This window comes from Carex rostrata, chromosome 13 (genome assembly GCF_964058835.1).
Source record: "Carex rostrata chromosome 13, lpCarRost1.2, whole genome shotgun sequence".
In the NCBI taxonomy this organism is placed as follows: domain Eukaryota; kingdom Viridiplantae; phylum Streptophyta; class Magnoliopsida; order Poales; family Cyperaceae; genus Carex; species Carex rostrata.
This window is the reverse complement of record NC_135930.1, coordinates 9,089,317-9,105,665: the sequence shown is the minus strand read 5'-3', so window position 1 is coordinate 9,105,665 and position 16,349 is coordinate 9,089,317. Positions and strand designations below refer to the sequence as shown.

Below are 16,349 nucleotides of genomic sequence, written 5' to 3'. Positions count from 1 at the left end.
ATTTGCCCTTGAAATACTAATGTAGTGGAATTCTTCACATCTCCTTTAGTACACAAAGAAATAGTGGCATATACCTCCTCCTCCTCAGTACCTCCAGGTTCTAGTTTCTCCTCTTTTTCTACACCTTCCAATTCCTTTTCATCTTCTCCTTGGTTCTCTTCTTCCTCACCTTCAACATCCATAGCATTCAAGGTCTTGTTACTACACTTATGTCCCATTTGATACTTGTCTCCACATTTGAAACAAAGCCCCTTTGCCCTCATTTCATCTAAGGTCATAGGTCTGGAACTGCTGCTGTTACCCTTAGACCCACTGGTTTCAGACCATTTTCTACCTCCCCCTTCATTAGTCCTATTGACTCTTTGGTTCAAGAACTCTTGACTAGGCTGTTGGTAAGTATGGCTTTTGGTTGTGCCAGAAAACCTCTTACTCCCTCCTAACACAACTTCTATCTTCCTTGCATACCTGATTGCAATCTTGAGAGAAATGGGATCAAACAGTTCAATGGTGTTCCTAATATCTTCTTTCAACCCACTGATAAAACACCCTACATAAAACTCCTCAGTTGCATCAATATGCCCTTTTCCAATTAGTCTGGACTTAGCTCTCAAAAAGCTCTTAGCATAATCATCCACCTTGCCTAGCTGATGAATTCTCTTGAACTCATCAATTGGATTCCCTTTTGTTTCAGCAAAGAAATCAAGCACCTCCTCAATAAAATCAGGCCATGGTGGTAACTTTCTAGAAATTTTAACTGCTTTATACCAGATTTTTGCATCACCCGTTAGATTCATGGTTGCCATTCTGGTTTTGTGCATATCTGGGATTTGATACAGTTCAAAATATTGCTCACATTCTTCTATCCAATCGACTGGATCCTCACCATCAAATACAAGAAAGTCTAAACGAGGAATAAAACACCTTTGATTTGGAGCATGAGCATCACCTTTGCCCTTCTGCTTATCTGTGTTGTTATCCTCAGGTTCTTCAATTTCAGTCTCAAATGGATCGTGTGGAGGTTTCTGTCGCCTATTCTCATCATTCACAGCTCCACTGTGATCACCAATCTCGTTCTGACTTCACTCCATCAGAATGTCCAGCACTCGCATCACCTTACTGTGATTATCGTCGATCTTTGATCTCAACTCCTTCTGAGATGTTTCAGATTTCGATTCAAGCTTTGCGATTCTCTCATTGATGCATTCGAGATCTTGCTGGTACTCATCGTCTAAAGAAGCTGAACTACGAGTTCGATCGGCCATTGCCGCGTTCTTGAATTTCTTGGAGCGTGATTTCCCCAGCTGTGATCTTAATGCTCTGATACCACCTGTCAGATACACGACCTGAATTCCCCAATTTCACTCGCAATTGAGCCAAAAGACAGCTGCTTGAACGAGCGATCAAGATCTGAACTTGAGCTCAGACCAATGGTGAAAGAAGATAAGAGAAAATTGATGCAAAATTGGTATTATATTTCACTTCTTAGTTTGTTACAAGCTTTGGCCTTATATAGGCGATGAGAAAGAAAGAAGAATTACATATTTCTACTAAAAAAATGATTCAATTGCATCACGAGCTGACAACTCAGCACCAACGTGGCTTCCTAACGCTTATTCATCACAACTCAACTAACTCTACTGTTTATAACGCTTGGACCCTCTTGTCAGCGCCTTTCTCTATTTCGCGGCCCTTTTGTTTTAAACGGAGCGGACCACATCAATCAGCGATAGCCCATTTAAATGAGCGCTGCCCTGATCAAAATTAAACCCGGAAATTCCCAAATTGAACCCGGTATCTAACAGTCTCCAATCTCTTATCTTCCTTCAATTTTTGTGTGTTCTTTTCTTTTGTTTATAAATATGCAAGAAATGGGTAGATGAAGATCATATCAAACACCTTTTACTACTTGCAATATAATTTAGCATTATTTACCGTACTAGATGGAAACAATCATAAAACTGATGCCATGATGGTGAAATGGGGACTGGTACGCATAGGAACCGGTACTGGTATGCATAGGAACCGGTATTGGTACAATTCAGACCTAGTAAAATACCAAGAAGACATAACATGGTGAACTGGTACGGCAATACCCAATACTGGTACGGTATCCCTGATCTGACGATGGAGCTCACTGTTTTTAGTAAAATTCCTTAAAATGTAATAAAAATAAGTTCAAGGACTTTTCTGTAAATGACTATGATCAATGCCTCTGACAAGTTTGATTTCATAATTATTGAGTAAATTAATCTTTGATTTTGATTCTTACTTGATTCTTTGCCTTGAGTTGTCAAGTGACGTGCATGAGTAACTTGCATTAGCACTTGAGAAGTTGCAAATTCTATGTAAATTACTCATGCAGGTCACTTGACGACTCAAGGATTAGCCTCTAATTGTGATGAAATCAAATATTTATGGTTCATTTTTTATTGTGCAGGTTATGTGGAGATTAGTCCCGAGTTGGTGTAATTCTAAAAGAGAACAAGAAGCTGCTAAAATTTCTTCATTTTTTGACTTAACTTTATCTCGAGAACTCTGTAGTCCTTTCTTTCTCAAGGTTTCGCAACAAGTTATGCCTCAGTTACTATAATTTGTAATTAAGCACCACTGAATCCAAGAAGAAAGCAAATCAATTAAACAATATTACTTGAAACGGTCTCAGACTTTATGTTTTCCAGGCTTGTTACCTTTAATTGGTTAATACTTCTGTAGTTTAAATCTTTGACATTGAAACATGCTTGTCCAACAATTCTCATGCATGCTTTTTATTTTTATTTTTTCTTCATTCTTTTATTTAGTTGAAAAACTTCCTTCTTTTTTCTTTTGTTCTCCAGATCAATACTTTGATGGCGAATGGAGATTTATCTGCTCTTAGAAAAGTTGTAACAGAGAAAATGTATTCTGTAAGCTCTCCTTTTGTACTTTATTTCCCGAAAAAGCATCTAAATGACCCATACAAGACAAGACATTTCCCGTATGTCCCTAAGAAACATCAGGAATGTACCTGGCACCCCTTTTCCCTATCTCTTATGAAATGCCAAAGGCTTAATCATCAACTTTTTTGAACTTAATATAGAGGGCATATATGCACTCTATTTTTGTAGTGTGGGAGGAAAGTTCTTATTATTTCTTATGTTTCATTTTTTATATTTTAGACTCTGAAGAATGAACTGAAGAAGAGAGAAGCTGTATGGAGCTCAGTGTACTGGGAGCTGGAGGGGTCTGGTTTGCGTTTAAGGACATTGCGGGCCCGCATGGTAAGTGATCGATACAACATTTTCAGGTTTTGTTTCGTGGGTTATAATATTTCATTAGCACCCATTTAATTCTGTCGGTTTTGGGTCACCCCTGTTCTCGTTTCATGTTGATGACAGTCTTGTGAGATTTCATTTCTGTATTGCTCATCCTTTGATTAAAGGCAGATAAAGTCTGGTTCCTTTATCTGGGGTCAACTTGTCAGTGTTTCAACTGGTTGACTGGATGGCGGCAATGATAGATGTTTACAGTCCTGGATTTAGAAACAACACCAATCATCTTAGATTGTTAGATTTATTTTATTACTGTTGGTCTAATCCAGTAATGTATATTATGGCACCTGTGTTTGATTTTGAGTGTCGGGCCTGTTATGTAAGTATCAAGGTTAGTTAACTAACATTACTCTTTTCTCTTCTAATCTAATATTAACTGATTTAACAGTGCTTGTTTTAAGTTATGTTTTATATTTTATCTTATTGTTACTTGCAGATAGCCATAGATAAAAATGACCTGCCCCCCCCCCCCCCCCGCCTAAAAAGAGGACATATAATAAAAATAAAAAAAGGAAAAAAAAACAAAAATAACCCACAGAAAAAATGAAACTATAAATCTGAGATGAATAAATAATGTGGAGTATGAAAATCATTTTATCATCTGAATAGGAAAGTTTTCATTTTGTTGGTGTAATTCTAAAAGAGAATAAGAAGCTGCTAAAATTTCTTCATTTTTTTATTCCATTATGGCTTTACCCTAAAAAAAAGATTGGAAAGAGAAGAATGTCAAGTATGGTGTGCCAGAAATAGAATGCCAGTTGCCTTTTATGACAAACACACCTAGAATGGTGACAATTTTGTCTGCACTTGATTACTTGATGAATTTTTTTTTTCTGTTCAACCCAATTGCACCTGAATTGATTTGAAAATCAATGAATTGCACCTTAATTGCACCTTAATTCATTATACAAGTGCACATTAACATTTATGAGGTACATAGTGAACAAGATCCAGTGCTAGAAACACTTAATTATCCTCTAGGTGTGGTGAAAGGAATTGCGGGTCAAACACGATTGAAGGTATGTATATGGGTACTACATTTTCAAACAGTTAAACATAGTTTTTTTTTTTAATTTTGCAATTGCTTCAGGGAAGGCCTCCTTTTGATAGCCTCCTTTTAGGCTCCTATATTTTCAGCCATCTCCCTTCTTTCTCTTTTAGAAAGGATTTAATCAATTTCATTAAACATAGTTATTTTTATTTTTAGAATTTCATTAAACATAGAAATCAGTCACAGTAATAAACGTAGAATTGTTATTTTTATAATTTTGTTAAACATATAAGGATTATTTTTAGGATTTCATTAAACATAGAATTTATATTTTTAGACTTTCATTAAACATATAAATCAGGGGCTAGGCTTGTATAACCATCTTCACAGAGTAATAAACATAGGCTCCAATTAGTTGTCACTAAATTAGTTGTCAGTAAATTAATATGCAATCTAAAAAATAAAACTAATTTATTTTATTTCCTTTCCACAAATGCAGATGTCTCTAGACGGAGAGGCAGAAATACCGTTTCAGCAAGAGAATATTACTGCTACAAACTCCAGATACGAAGTGAACCAAATTTGCTTTTGTTGGGTGGTAGGTTGCTACAACAATTTGTTGTAGACATGTACATAAAAGTAGAAACATCTCGATTGGATTACGTTCTTCAAGATCAGGTAAATAGCAGGAAAGAAATACTTCAAGGTATCGTTGATAGTGTAACTGCCAGTGAAAGTCGAGCGCACATGATTGGTCAAAGAATAGTGCTGCCGTCATCATTCATAGGTGGCCCGAGAGACATGAGGCGTAGGTTCATGGATGCCATGGCACTGGTTACACGGTTTGGCATCCGGATATTTTCCTGACCATGACTTGCAATCCAGCTTGGGAGGAAATACATTGTGAGTTGCTTCCGGGCCAACAACCACAAGACCGACCTGATCTAATTGGACGTGTGTTTCGTGCTAAGCTTGAAGATTTGAGAGACCACCTTTTTAAAAAGAATTTTTTTGGTGCAGTGGCATCACGTGTGCACGTGATTGAGTTTCAAAAGAGAGGGTTGCCTCATGCACATTTCCTCATTATATTGCAGCCCAGTGATAAAATCACAAATCCAGACATGTATGACAAGTTCGTTTCTACTGAGATCCCTCCCCCTCAAAAGTATCCAGAGCTACACAAGTTGGTTGTCAAACACATGTTGCATGGACCTTGCGGCGCATTACAAGCAGGATGCCCTTGCATGAAAAATGGGAAGTGCAGATTTTCTTATCCAAAACAATTCTCAGATATCACGGTTCAAGGTAACAATCTAATCATAGTATGGGTATTGAATATTGATACAAAATCGTTATTTCAAGCATAAATCACTTTTGCTTCAGAATCAGGGGCAAGCTAAGCACAATTAAAGATGTCCCAATTTACTCTTCTCCCAATAGTATACATGTTATTGACTAAATATATCTTAAGCACAGTTCACATTTTTCACCATACATTCTATTTTCTAACGCATTGTCTTGATTTTCTAATGAATTGGTTCACATATATGCTTCTTATTCAGTGCACTTTCCGTGTAATTATGAAAGGTGCAGGTCCCATTTATAGGTACATTCTATTTTTAATTAAGTTGGTTAACTTATATTAGGGGTGTAGGAGGGAGGGCATCACTTAATGTAGGATAATATACATCTTACTATTCAAAGAAATCAATATAATAAATTATTGAAACCAATGGTTACAGTGGCTGGTTTCACAGGGGTAAAAATGTCCATAACACTAAAAACTCTTTTTATCCCAATCTGTATGGAATTTGGCAATAAAATTTATACAGTACTTCAAGCATAGTTATATTAGTTAGTTAGAATTTTTGGACAAACACATTAATAGGAAAAATCACAGTTGTTCGAATCTGGAAAATAACAGAAAAACAGTCAATATGAGTATTACTTTTGAAAAACAAAACCAAGAAACATATTACAGTGATAACTTTTGAATAAATTGCATCTTACAACATCCAGTTTACAAAAGGAATGATTAATATTAATCTAAACAATATAGTACAAAAGCTTTCTACCCCATCAATGAAATAGGAAAATGTTGCTTTAATTTAAAGAAGATCCCTTTGTTTTAAGGCAACCGACCAAAGGAATTTATTCCACTTAAGCCAAATAATTATCAATTTATGGTGAGCTCAGTACCCTGTGTTTGCACAATAAGTATTAAGTGTTGATGATAACAATTTGGAAGAAATATATTACAGTGATAGTAACGCACACTATTTTTAACATAATAAATTTTAAGGATAAGGACATGGACTCATAGTTCCATCAGATCTGTGTGCTTATAATGAAACTTTTTTTGGATAATATGCTTGTAATGAAACTTACCAGTATCACTTTGTCTTATGCTTGCATATTTTTCACATTATTTGATTTTTCCAAAAATTATCAGGCAAAGACTCTTATCCCGTCTACCGGAGAAGAAACAATGGGCAACAAGTTCAAGTTTGTGGTTCGTACTTGGATAATAGATGGGTGGTTCCTTATAACCCACATCTGCTTATGCGCTATAATTGCCATATCAATGTTGAAGTTTGCTCGAGCATTCAAGCAGTCAAATATCTTTTCAAGTACATCTACAAGGGACATGATCGTGCAGCCGTGGCTGTTGAACCAGCAACTGAAGAGAACCATGTTAATGAGATCAAACAGTTTCAAGATGCACGTTGGGTGTCAGCACCTGAGGCAATGTGGAGATTATTAGGATTTGCACTTAGTGAGATAAATCCATCAGTCCGTTCACTATGGCTGCATCTTCCGAATGAACAAACCGTGCATTTTGCAGAGAACCAGAACTTGTACGATCTTACTAATGATGAAAGTGCAAAAAAAATAATGCTTACTGAATTCTTTGAGACAAATCAGACAGACTTGGAAGCAAGGAGTTTTCTTTACAGAGAATTTCCAGAGCACTTTACATGGAACTCAACCAGAAAAAAATGGACCAAACGGCAATGGGGAGGAGAAGTTGGTAGAGTCGTTAGTGCTAACCCGGAAGATGGTGATCGGTACTATTTGCGTATACTTCTTAATAATGTCAGAGGTCCAACTTCATTTGCATATCTTTTAACACTTCATGGAGTATTACACAAAAGTTTTCATGCATCGGCTGAAGCGAGAGGTCTCATAGAGGATGATAGTAGCATTTCAAACTGTCTATCGGAAGCCGCTACTTTTCAGTCTCTATCTGCGCTTAGGAGGTTGTTTACAACCATATTGGTCTATTGTGAGCCGGGGAATGTTCAATCCTTGTGGAATGAGCATTTTGACAACATTTCTGAGGACTATCGAAGGGCATACAATTCTATCGAATTGGTACAACAGATGGTCTTGAAGAGCATTAATGATTTCTTACAATCAATGGGCAGAAACGTGAAAATGTATGATCTACCAGAGTTGACTCAACTAGGTGATTTGACTGTCAACGAATTTCGTGAGGTGGCTGATGAGATGGCTATAAAGGTTGATGAAGAACATTTGCGATTGTGTGACTCTCTAAATCTTGAACAATTGACCGCATTCAACGAGATTATGCAGTGTGTTATCGATAGGAAAAGTGGAGTTTTCTTTATTGATGGATCGAGCGGAACAGGTAATGTTTTCTCAATTATATATATATATTTTAGTTAATGCACGTAGGCATGGATTTATACTGTGATTTATTTTACGAATTTAACTTTATTTGTTTGAGAATCAATATAAAATTCTGTTATATACAAAACAGTAGAATGGTCATAGGCATCTAGGAGTTGGTAAATATTGTCACTGGTACCTTGCACGTTGTTGTTTTGAATTATTTCAAAATTTGACCAAGTAGCCATGCTTTGTGCTAATAAGATAATCAAAAAATTCCATTTGCTTATTTCTTAAGTTTAATTTCCAATTGATATGTACATTTGATCATTATACATCTGTTGGAGTTGGTACTGTACCAGTAGGGTGCCTATTGCCTGTGCTATGCTTATAAGAAATAATGGTACAACATGCTAGAGTTAATACAGAGGCCCTACTGTATAACTTTGTACAAGGACAAACAATTTGAATTAAAGTTTGTTCTATTTATTTCATAGGTAAAACATATCTATACAAAACATTACTGGCAAAAGTGCGTTCTATGAATCATATCGCATTGGCAACTGCTTCATCAGGATGTGCAGCAAATAATATGCCAGGAGGAAGAACCGCACATTCTAGGTTTAAAATTCCCTTGAAAATTGAGAACAACTCAGTTTGCAATATCAAGAAGCAGAGTGGAATTGCACAATTATTGCGAATGGCAACTTTGATCATATGGGATGAAGCTTCAATGGCAAAGCGACAAGCAATTGAAGCACTAGAAAGAACAATGCAAGATATAATTGAATAAAATTTACCCTTCGGAGGGAAGATCATGGTTTTCGGGGGTGATTTCAGACAGGTAATTAATTGTTTTTTTATATCAATTCCATTTACTGTTTGAATTAATTGGTTTACAAAAAAAGAAAAAGGACTATCTCATAAGAAAAAATTATATAATTATTAGGTGCTCCCAGTTGTTAGGGGGGATACTATAGCACAAATTGTTGATTCCAGTCTACGGATGTCTCTTCTTTGGCCATCAATAAAAAAATACAATTAACCCGAAACATGAGAGCTTTGTTAGATCCATATTTTTCGGCATATTTGCTCAGAGTTGGTGATGGAACAGAAGAATCATTGGAAGGTGACTTCATTCGTATTCCTGAAGAATTGATTATTCCATACACTACAGAAGAGGATTCTAAACAGCGGTTAATAGAATCTATTTTTCCATCTCTCCATCTCAACGGGGGTTCATCATATTATATCATTTCTAGGGCCATATTATCAACAAGAAATGAGTTTGTTGATGAATTGAATCAACAAATGATTGATATATTTTCAGGTGATCAGATGATCTACTACAGTTTCGATAAAGCAGTAGATGATACTGCTAATCACTATCCAACATAATTTTTGAACTCCTTGACTCCAAGTGGGTTGCCTCCACATCTCCTCAAATTGAAGTTGGGTTGTCAGATTATTTTATTACGGAACCTTGATCCATCAAATGGCCTATGTAATGGTACAAGGCTTCTATGTCGGAAGTTTCAAAAGAATGCAATCAATGCAGAGATTGCGGTTGGAGAACATGCTGGGAAAAGAATATTTCTACCAAGAATTCCAATGTGTCCATCTGATGATGAGATGTTCCCTTTCAAGTTTACACGAAAGCAATTCCCTATTTGTTTGAGTTTTGCCATGACAATCAATAAAGCACAGGGACAAACAATTTCAAACGTCGGTATCTATTTACCTGAGCATGTTTTTTCGCACGGCCAGTTGTATGTCGCATTGTCAAGAGGTACGTCACGACGAACAACAAAAGTCATGTTGAAACGGAAAGAGAAAATTGATGCCCCAGGAGTGTATACAAAAAATATAGTATACCGGGAGGTCTTGAGTGAGGAATAAGGTATGAACCATATTAATTCAACCATTCTAATTTTAATATATGTTTTCAAGAACAATTAATCTACTTTTTCATATTTTATTTCTTCATTTAACAAATTAGTTGTCTGATATATATGTAAGTCATCCGAAAGCATGGTTATAGAAATTTCGTCTTCTAAGAATTTAATTTAATATTTCATGTTTATTTAATTTCGTTAGGACCCTGATTTTGTGGTTGAAGCAATGACAGTGGGACCTGCAACAGCATCGACCAGTGAAAAGTTTTAGGCCACATTTTTCAGGTCAAACAATTTTTCCTTGAATTTCAATTTCACAGTCAAATTAAGCTCGGAGCAAAAAAACCAACAAGGGAAATAAATAAGCAGATATATTGAGAATTATTCATTTTAACTTTGCCATGTCTGTATCTTCGATGGGCGGCATATGTTGCTAGAAGGAAAGGGGGTATCTTCTTCTGCTTCAGTGGAGGTTGCCACTATGTCTGTCATTGCTGCAGAGGCTGTCTATATGTATTAAACAGGGAAAATCATGTGCATACTTGTATTCATGGGTTGCCGCTTTTTTAAAAGTAGTTTTCTATCATGTCAAATTCTATTTCAGACAATTCTGTAATATCATTACTTTTTTAACAAAATAATTATTATTTTCATTGAAATATTTTTATAATAAAAATATGTTTTTGTTTTCTTATAATATATCCCGTTGCATCGCACGGGCATGATACTAGTTGAACTATTGTTGTTTTTATTTTTTTGACTTTTTTATTTTGAATGTTCTGGATGTTGTATACATGACAGTATTGGTTTTTGTTTGTTCTATGTTTTGTTTTTATAGTTTAAGTTGACAATTTTATAGTATTGAAATTTTATATTTTTTACATTTTGTTTTATCGTTTTCATCTGCTTATTTTACATTATTGAAATTTTATAGTTTTTACGTTTTGTTTTCACAGTTTAAGTTGACAATTGATACTTTTAAATTTTATTTAATCATTTTCATATGCTAATTTTACATTGTTAAAAATTTATAGTTTTTACGTGTTGTTTTTACAGTTTAACTTGATATTTTTACAGTATTGAAAATTGATATTTTTTAACATTATATTTTATCATTTTCATATGTGGATTTTGCATGTCTGTAATTTTATAGTTTGTACATTTTATTTTTATAGGTAAAGTGGTCAATTTTACAGTATTCAATATTTTGATGATTTATTTGTATGTTCATTAAATCGAGAAAAAAATTAAAAAAATTAATCGAAAAATTTAATTTTGTCTTTTTATCACATTTTTTTGTCAAAATAACAACTAATAATTAACATTACCTGTCAATAAGTTCCTATAACTGCAATATCCAAAAGTACAATTTGAAAGTACAATTTTTTTATCCTATAGTGCAAGTTGCAATCTGTTTTTAACTATAATGGGACCACTTCAAATAGTTGCTGGATGTTTTGTGATTAACTGATATATTTTATGTGATATATTGTATAATTATACAGCATGTAGAAGTAGTTTTACAGTATTCGCGTAAGTCAAAGCTGTGGACAAATGGTGGACAAAAGTCTGTGGACAATTAGACGCTTCCAATTACATTATGTGCTTAACAACATCATCTAACTAGCTAACAGATTTGTCTAACCAATTATTCTAGTTATAATTAACATCATTAACAATAACTAATTTGGTTAGGCTTGCTGACTGCTTTGCTATTGACTGAAGTTCCATAATTGTATTCCTATTACTTGAGAAGCTTGTTCAAAAATAAATTTAATTTTAGTGATTGAAGTTGTTAATGTTGGGTTAAATCTAGAAATGCGAAATACCGGACACTTCATATCAACTACAAGAAACTTGCAGTAGATTCAATAAACCTTATACCAACAAGAACCGAGAAGTTAGAGATAAATGCAACCTTGCATACAATTAAATATATCAAATAGAGAAAAGATTTTACTACGAAATAGATCGAGTTCAAAAAGCACACAAGAAAAACCAAACAAAGATATTAGGTGGTTCGATCGAGCCTACTCTATCGGGAGACAAACGACCAACAAACTTCACTATTAAACAAGAGATTATAAGATATTACAAGAGTATTCCAATTGTTAATACAAATAATCACTCCATCTCTCTCTTTCTTCCTTTCTCTCTCTTTCTTCCTTTCTATCTCTTTCTCTATCTCTTTAAGTTTAGCGCAAGAAGAGCCGCAACAACCACTTATTATCTTGCGTAGGTTATAGGAAGAAATAGATAAGCTGGTGAGCATAAATTATGTATACTTTTACTTAGGATTTTATATCGATAACTTGACTAATTTCCATGAATTTAGGTTAATTAAGCTTAATTTGGCTTTAAAATACACCAAGAACCAAGTTACTGCCGTTTGCACATTTTATTTATAGTTTTGGAGCATTTGCAAGTTTTGGAACGGTCTCTGGGGCACTTGGTGCGACTGTATCCACTTTAAAAGAAGCCTCGATAAAAAACAGACTAAATCCAGCAAACAGAGAGCTTGTGCGGCCTAAGATGTGGCCAACCTACCCGCACACCTCTCAGAAATTCAAAGAATGAAGCACATGAATTTGGTGTGGCCTCCTATGCGGCCACCCCTGCCCGCACCACTAGCCGCACACTTCAACAGGAAGATCACCAGAAAGACAGAGAGCCTGTGCAGCTGAAGTTGCGGCCTAGCCAACCCGCACCAGCCCCATTTCCTTCACAGCGTAGCCACCTGTGAGGCCTCCCTAGGCCGCACTAGGGGCCGCACCAGCTAGAATTTCAGTAGATTTTGTGCATTAATTGCGCTATCTTCGCCCGATTCAGTTTCAGATTGCGCCTGATTATTTCCCAAGTCACGAATTTGGTTATAAAAGGCAGTAGGCAGCTATCTGGAGACTCATATTTGGATACCACCATTCTTCTTCACTTAACCCTAATCATCTCTTCCATTCATGTCATTTCTTTCAAGTGAATCAAAGGCGCGAAGGATTGAAGGACTTGGCGGATCTTGAGGATTTTGCAAGGAAGAACTAAGGCATAACTTGGGAATTGATGTACTCTATTTCTCTTGTTATTTACTTATTTTACCTGTATTAGATTGCTTATTTTCTATCATTGATGTTATTGTTTTTGTGACTGCACCCAATGAGAGGCTAATTTTCTCTCTAAGGGCTTAGGTTGTAGCATGAACTTGTGTTAGTTTATTTACTTGGATGTTCGCTTTATGATGATTGTTTTGGCTTGATGTTTGATTTTATTTTATATATTTGTGAGTTATGCATGATTGTGTTTTGGTAATCGAACCTTGCTGGGGTAGTGACAGTACCCCCTGCATTAAGGGTGTATGATAAACAAGAAACCCTTTCATTGTACACAAATAACCTTAGGATGGTAGATAAGGTGGACTCAAGTCTACCCCCGGAATCATAGAACCAAATATTGTACCAAGTAGTAGTAGTAGATGTCTTCAATTAAATTACCCAATTAAGTGGTGACAGCCCTAATTAAGAGGTACATTAACATGAAATCATGAATTACGAAAGGTATATGTAGGAGCTAGAAATAGGCCAACTTAGTTGGAATTCTCATCAAGACAATGACATGAATTTAGAGAACTCCAAAAGTAAATAGAACAACCAAGTGATTGTAGATCAAAAGCCATTAGACCTCATTATCTTGATTTACAAAACCCCTTTTATTTACCTTCAATTTAGCTTCTTGTTACAAACCAACTCATTCGGGTATTGAACCCAAATTTGGTTACTTGGCAATAAACCCCTCCTTTTTCTTACTTGTATTTATTTAGTTTTATTTAGTTAAAATAGAAAATACAATTGCCTTAGTTTTTGGATCGATACCTCATTTACTATAAAGATAGATTGTACGCTTGCAATTCAATCTTCTTTGTGTATTTAGGTTTTATAAATTTAAAGCGAAAAAGTGTACGAATTATAATAATTACACCTAAAATACACAACAAGCTTTTGGCACCGTTGCCGGGGACTAACGACAAATTGTAGTTTTTATTTTTGCAAAATTAATTCTATATATATATTTTTTTATTTTCAATTTTTGTCACTTAGTTCTCACAATTTTTTATCTCTTTTTCATGCTAGTCGTGACAAGGAGTAAAAAATTAAAAGAACTAGTGGAAGCTTCATCTTCACATCCTACTCCTCAATCCGAATCTGAATTCAAGGAAGAAGAGCTCAACATGGAGGCCAACCCACGCCTTGGTCTCACGGATGAAGAGCGATCTTGATGCCAACAATCGCCACGATCCACCTCTCAATCAAAATCCACCTTTCAATGATGCACACCCTCAAAGAGCAATATATGAAAACTCCAAATGACCGCCGCCTCATAAGGGAGTTTACTAATTTAGGGCAGCCGGGTCATCGTTTCAGTTATATTGCACAAGGGGGGGGGCAACCCAAATCTAAAACAAACTTTAATTCATTTGCTAGGTCAAAGCCAAATTGGGGGGGGGGGGGGGATTGAATGAGGACCCCCACCAACACTTAGCAATTTTTCAGGAACATTGTGCCACATTTGCACCGGTTTGGCCAGCTTTAGATGCCCTAAAATTGAAATGTTTTCATCTCTCCCTTAAGGACACGGCTAGGTCTTAGTTAAGAACCATAAATGAAAAAAAACCACCGGTAATTGGAATGAATTGCAAAAGGCATTTTTGGGTAAGTACTACCCACTATCTAAGACCCAACATTTTAGGATCAAAATTACCACCTTCAAGCAAGGTGAGTAAGAATCTTTGACTGAAATTTGGGATAGGATGGCAGGATCTTTTGAGGATGTGTCCACATCATGGCATAGATAGATTGTTACTTTATCAGTTATCTTATCTTGGCTTAAGTTATCCAACTAAAACCCAACTTATTACAGCTGTAGGTGGAAATCTTTTGAGGATCTTGTAAAAGCCCTATTATCTTGCCATATGGAGACACGACTAGAGTGCACCAAACGCCTTCAATAGGAGTGTTCTATTACTGTTGTAAATGCCCTATTATCTTGCAATATGGAGACACTACTAGAGTGCTCCAAACACCTTCAGTTGGAGTGTTGTATTAGCGTTGTACATGCCCTCTACTATCTTCCCATATAGAGACACTACTAGAGTGCTCCAAACACCTTCAATTGAAGTATTATATTAGGGTTGTAAATGCCCTATTATCGTGCCACATAGACACCACTAGAGTGCTCCAAACACCTTCAATTAGAATATTTTATTAGGGTTACAACAATCATCTTATCTTTCCATATAGAAACACTACTAATGTGCTCCAAACACCTTCAATTGGAGTATTGTATTAGGGTTGTAAATGTCCTATTATCTTGCCATATATAGACACTACTAGAGTACTCCAAACACCAACAATTGGAGAGTTGTATTAGGGTTGTACATGCTTGTTATCTTGCAATTTGGAGACACTATTAGAGTGCTCCAAACACCTTCAATTGGAGTGTTTTATTAGGGTTGTAAATGCCCACTTATCTTTCCATACAGAGACGACACTATTAGAGTGCTCCAAACACCTTCAATTGGAGTATTGTATTAGAGTTGTAAATGCTCTATTATCTTCCCATGTAGAAACACAACTAGAGTGCTCGAACCACCTTCAATTGGAGAGTTGTATTAGAGTTGTAAATGCCCTGTTATCGTGCAATCTGGAGGAAAAAGTAGAACGCTCCAAACACCTTTAATTGGAGTGTTGTATAAGGGTTCTAAATGCCCTATTATATTTCCATCTGGAAACACTATTAGAGTGTGCCAAATATCTTCAATTGGAGTATCGTATTAGGGTTGTAAATGCCCTATTATCTTACCATATGGAGACATGGCTAGAGTGCTCCAAACACCTTCAATAGGAGTGTTGTATTAGTGTTGTAAATGCCCTATTATCTTGCAATCCGGAGATACTACAAGAATGCTCCTAATACCTTCAATTGGAGAGTTGTATTAGGGTTGTACAGACCCTATTATCTTGCAATCCGGAGACACTACTAGAGTGCTCGAAACACCTTCAATTGGAGAGTCGTATTTGGGTTGTAAATGCCATATTGTCTTTCCATCTGAATACACTACTAGAGTGTTCCAAAAACCTTCAATTGGAGTGTTGTATTATGGTTGTAAATGCCCTATTATCATGCCATGTAGAAACACAACTAGAGTGCTCAAAACACCTTCAATTGGAGAGTTGTATTAGAGTTGTAAATGCCTTATTATCTTGCCATATAGAGACAATAGTAGAGTGTTCCAATAACCTTCAATTGGAGTGTTGTATTAGGGTTATAAATACCCTATTATCTTGCCATATAGAGACACAACTAGAGTGCTCGAAACACCTTCAATTGGAGAGTTGTATTGGGGTTGCAATTGCCCTATTATCTTGCCATATAGAGACACAACTAGGGTGCTCCAAATACCATCAAATGGAGTATTGTATAAGGGTTGTAAATGCCATATTATCTTGCAATCTAGAGACACTACTAGAGTGC

General features: G+C 35.7%; 2 protein-coding genes and 1 pseudogene across 3 annotated transcripts; all 3 read left to right on the top strand.

Annotated features, from left to right (window-relative positions):
- The first annotated feature begins 2,137 nt into the window (after positions 1–2,137).
- On the top strand, positions 2,138–10,098 carry LOC144564726 (uncharacterized). Its single transcript, XM_078314322.1, has 4 exons — positions 2,138–2,569; positions 2,835–2,903; positions 3,156–3,257; positions 10,030–10,098. Exons 1-4 carry the CDS (start codon positions 2,399–2,401, stop codon positions 10,096–10,098), a joined length of 411 nt encoding a protein of 136 aa, XP_078170448.1. The 5' UTR covers positions 2,138–2,398.
- LOC144564427 (uncharacterized) lies at positions 4,804–9,848 on the top strand. The gene is made up of 4 exons (XM_078314024.1): positions 4,804–5,604; positions 7,728–7,951; positions 8,430–8,776; positions 8,882–9,848. Exons 1-3 carry the CDS (start codon positions 5,534–5,536, stop codon positions 8,723–8,725), a joined length of 591 nt encoding a protein of 196 aa, XP_078170150.1. The 5' UTR covers positions 4,804–5,533; the 3' UTR covers positions 8,726–8,776; positions 8,882–9,848.
- On the top strand, positions 8,750–9,831 carry LOC144564371 (uncharacterized; annotated as a pseudogene). The gene is made up of 2 exons (XR_013514614.1): positions 8,750–8,776; positions 8,932–9,831. The product of XR_013514614.1 is annotated as an uncharacterized LOC144564371 (transcript).
- Positions 10,099–16,349: the final 6,251 nt, after the last annotated feature.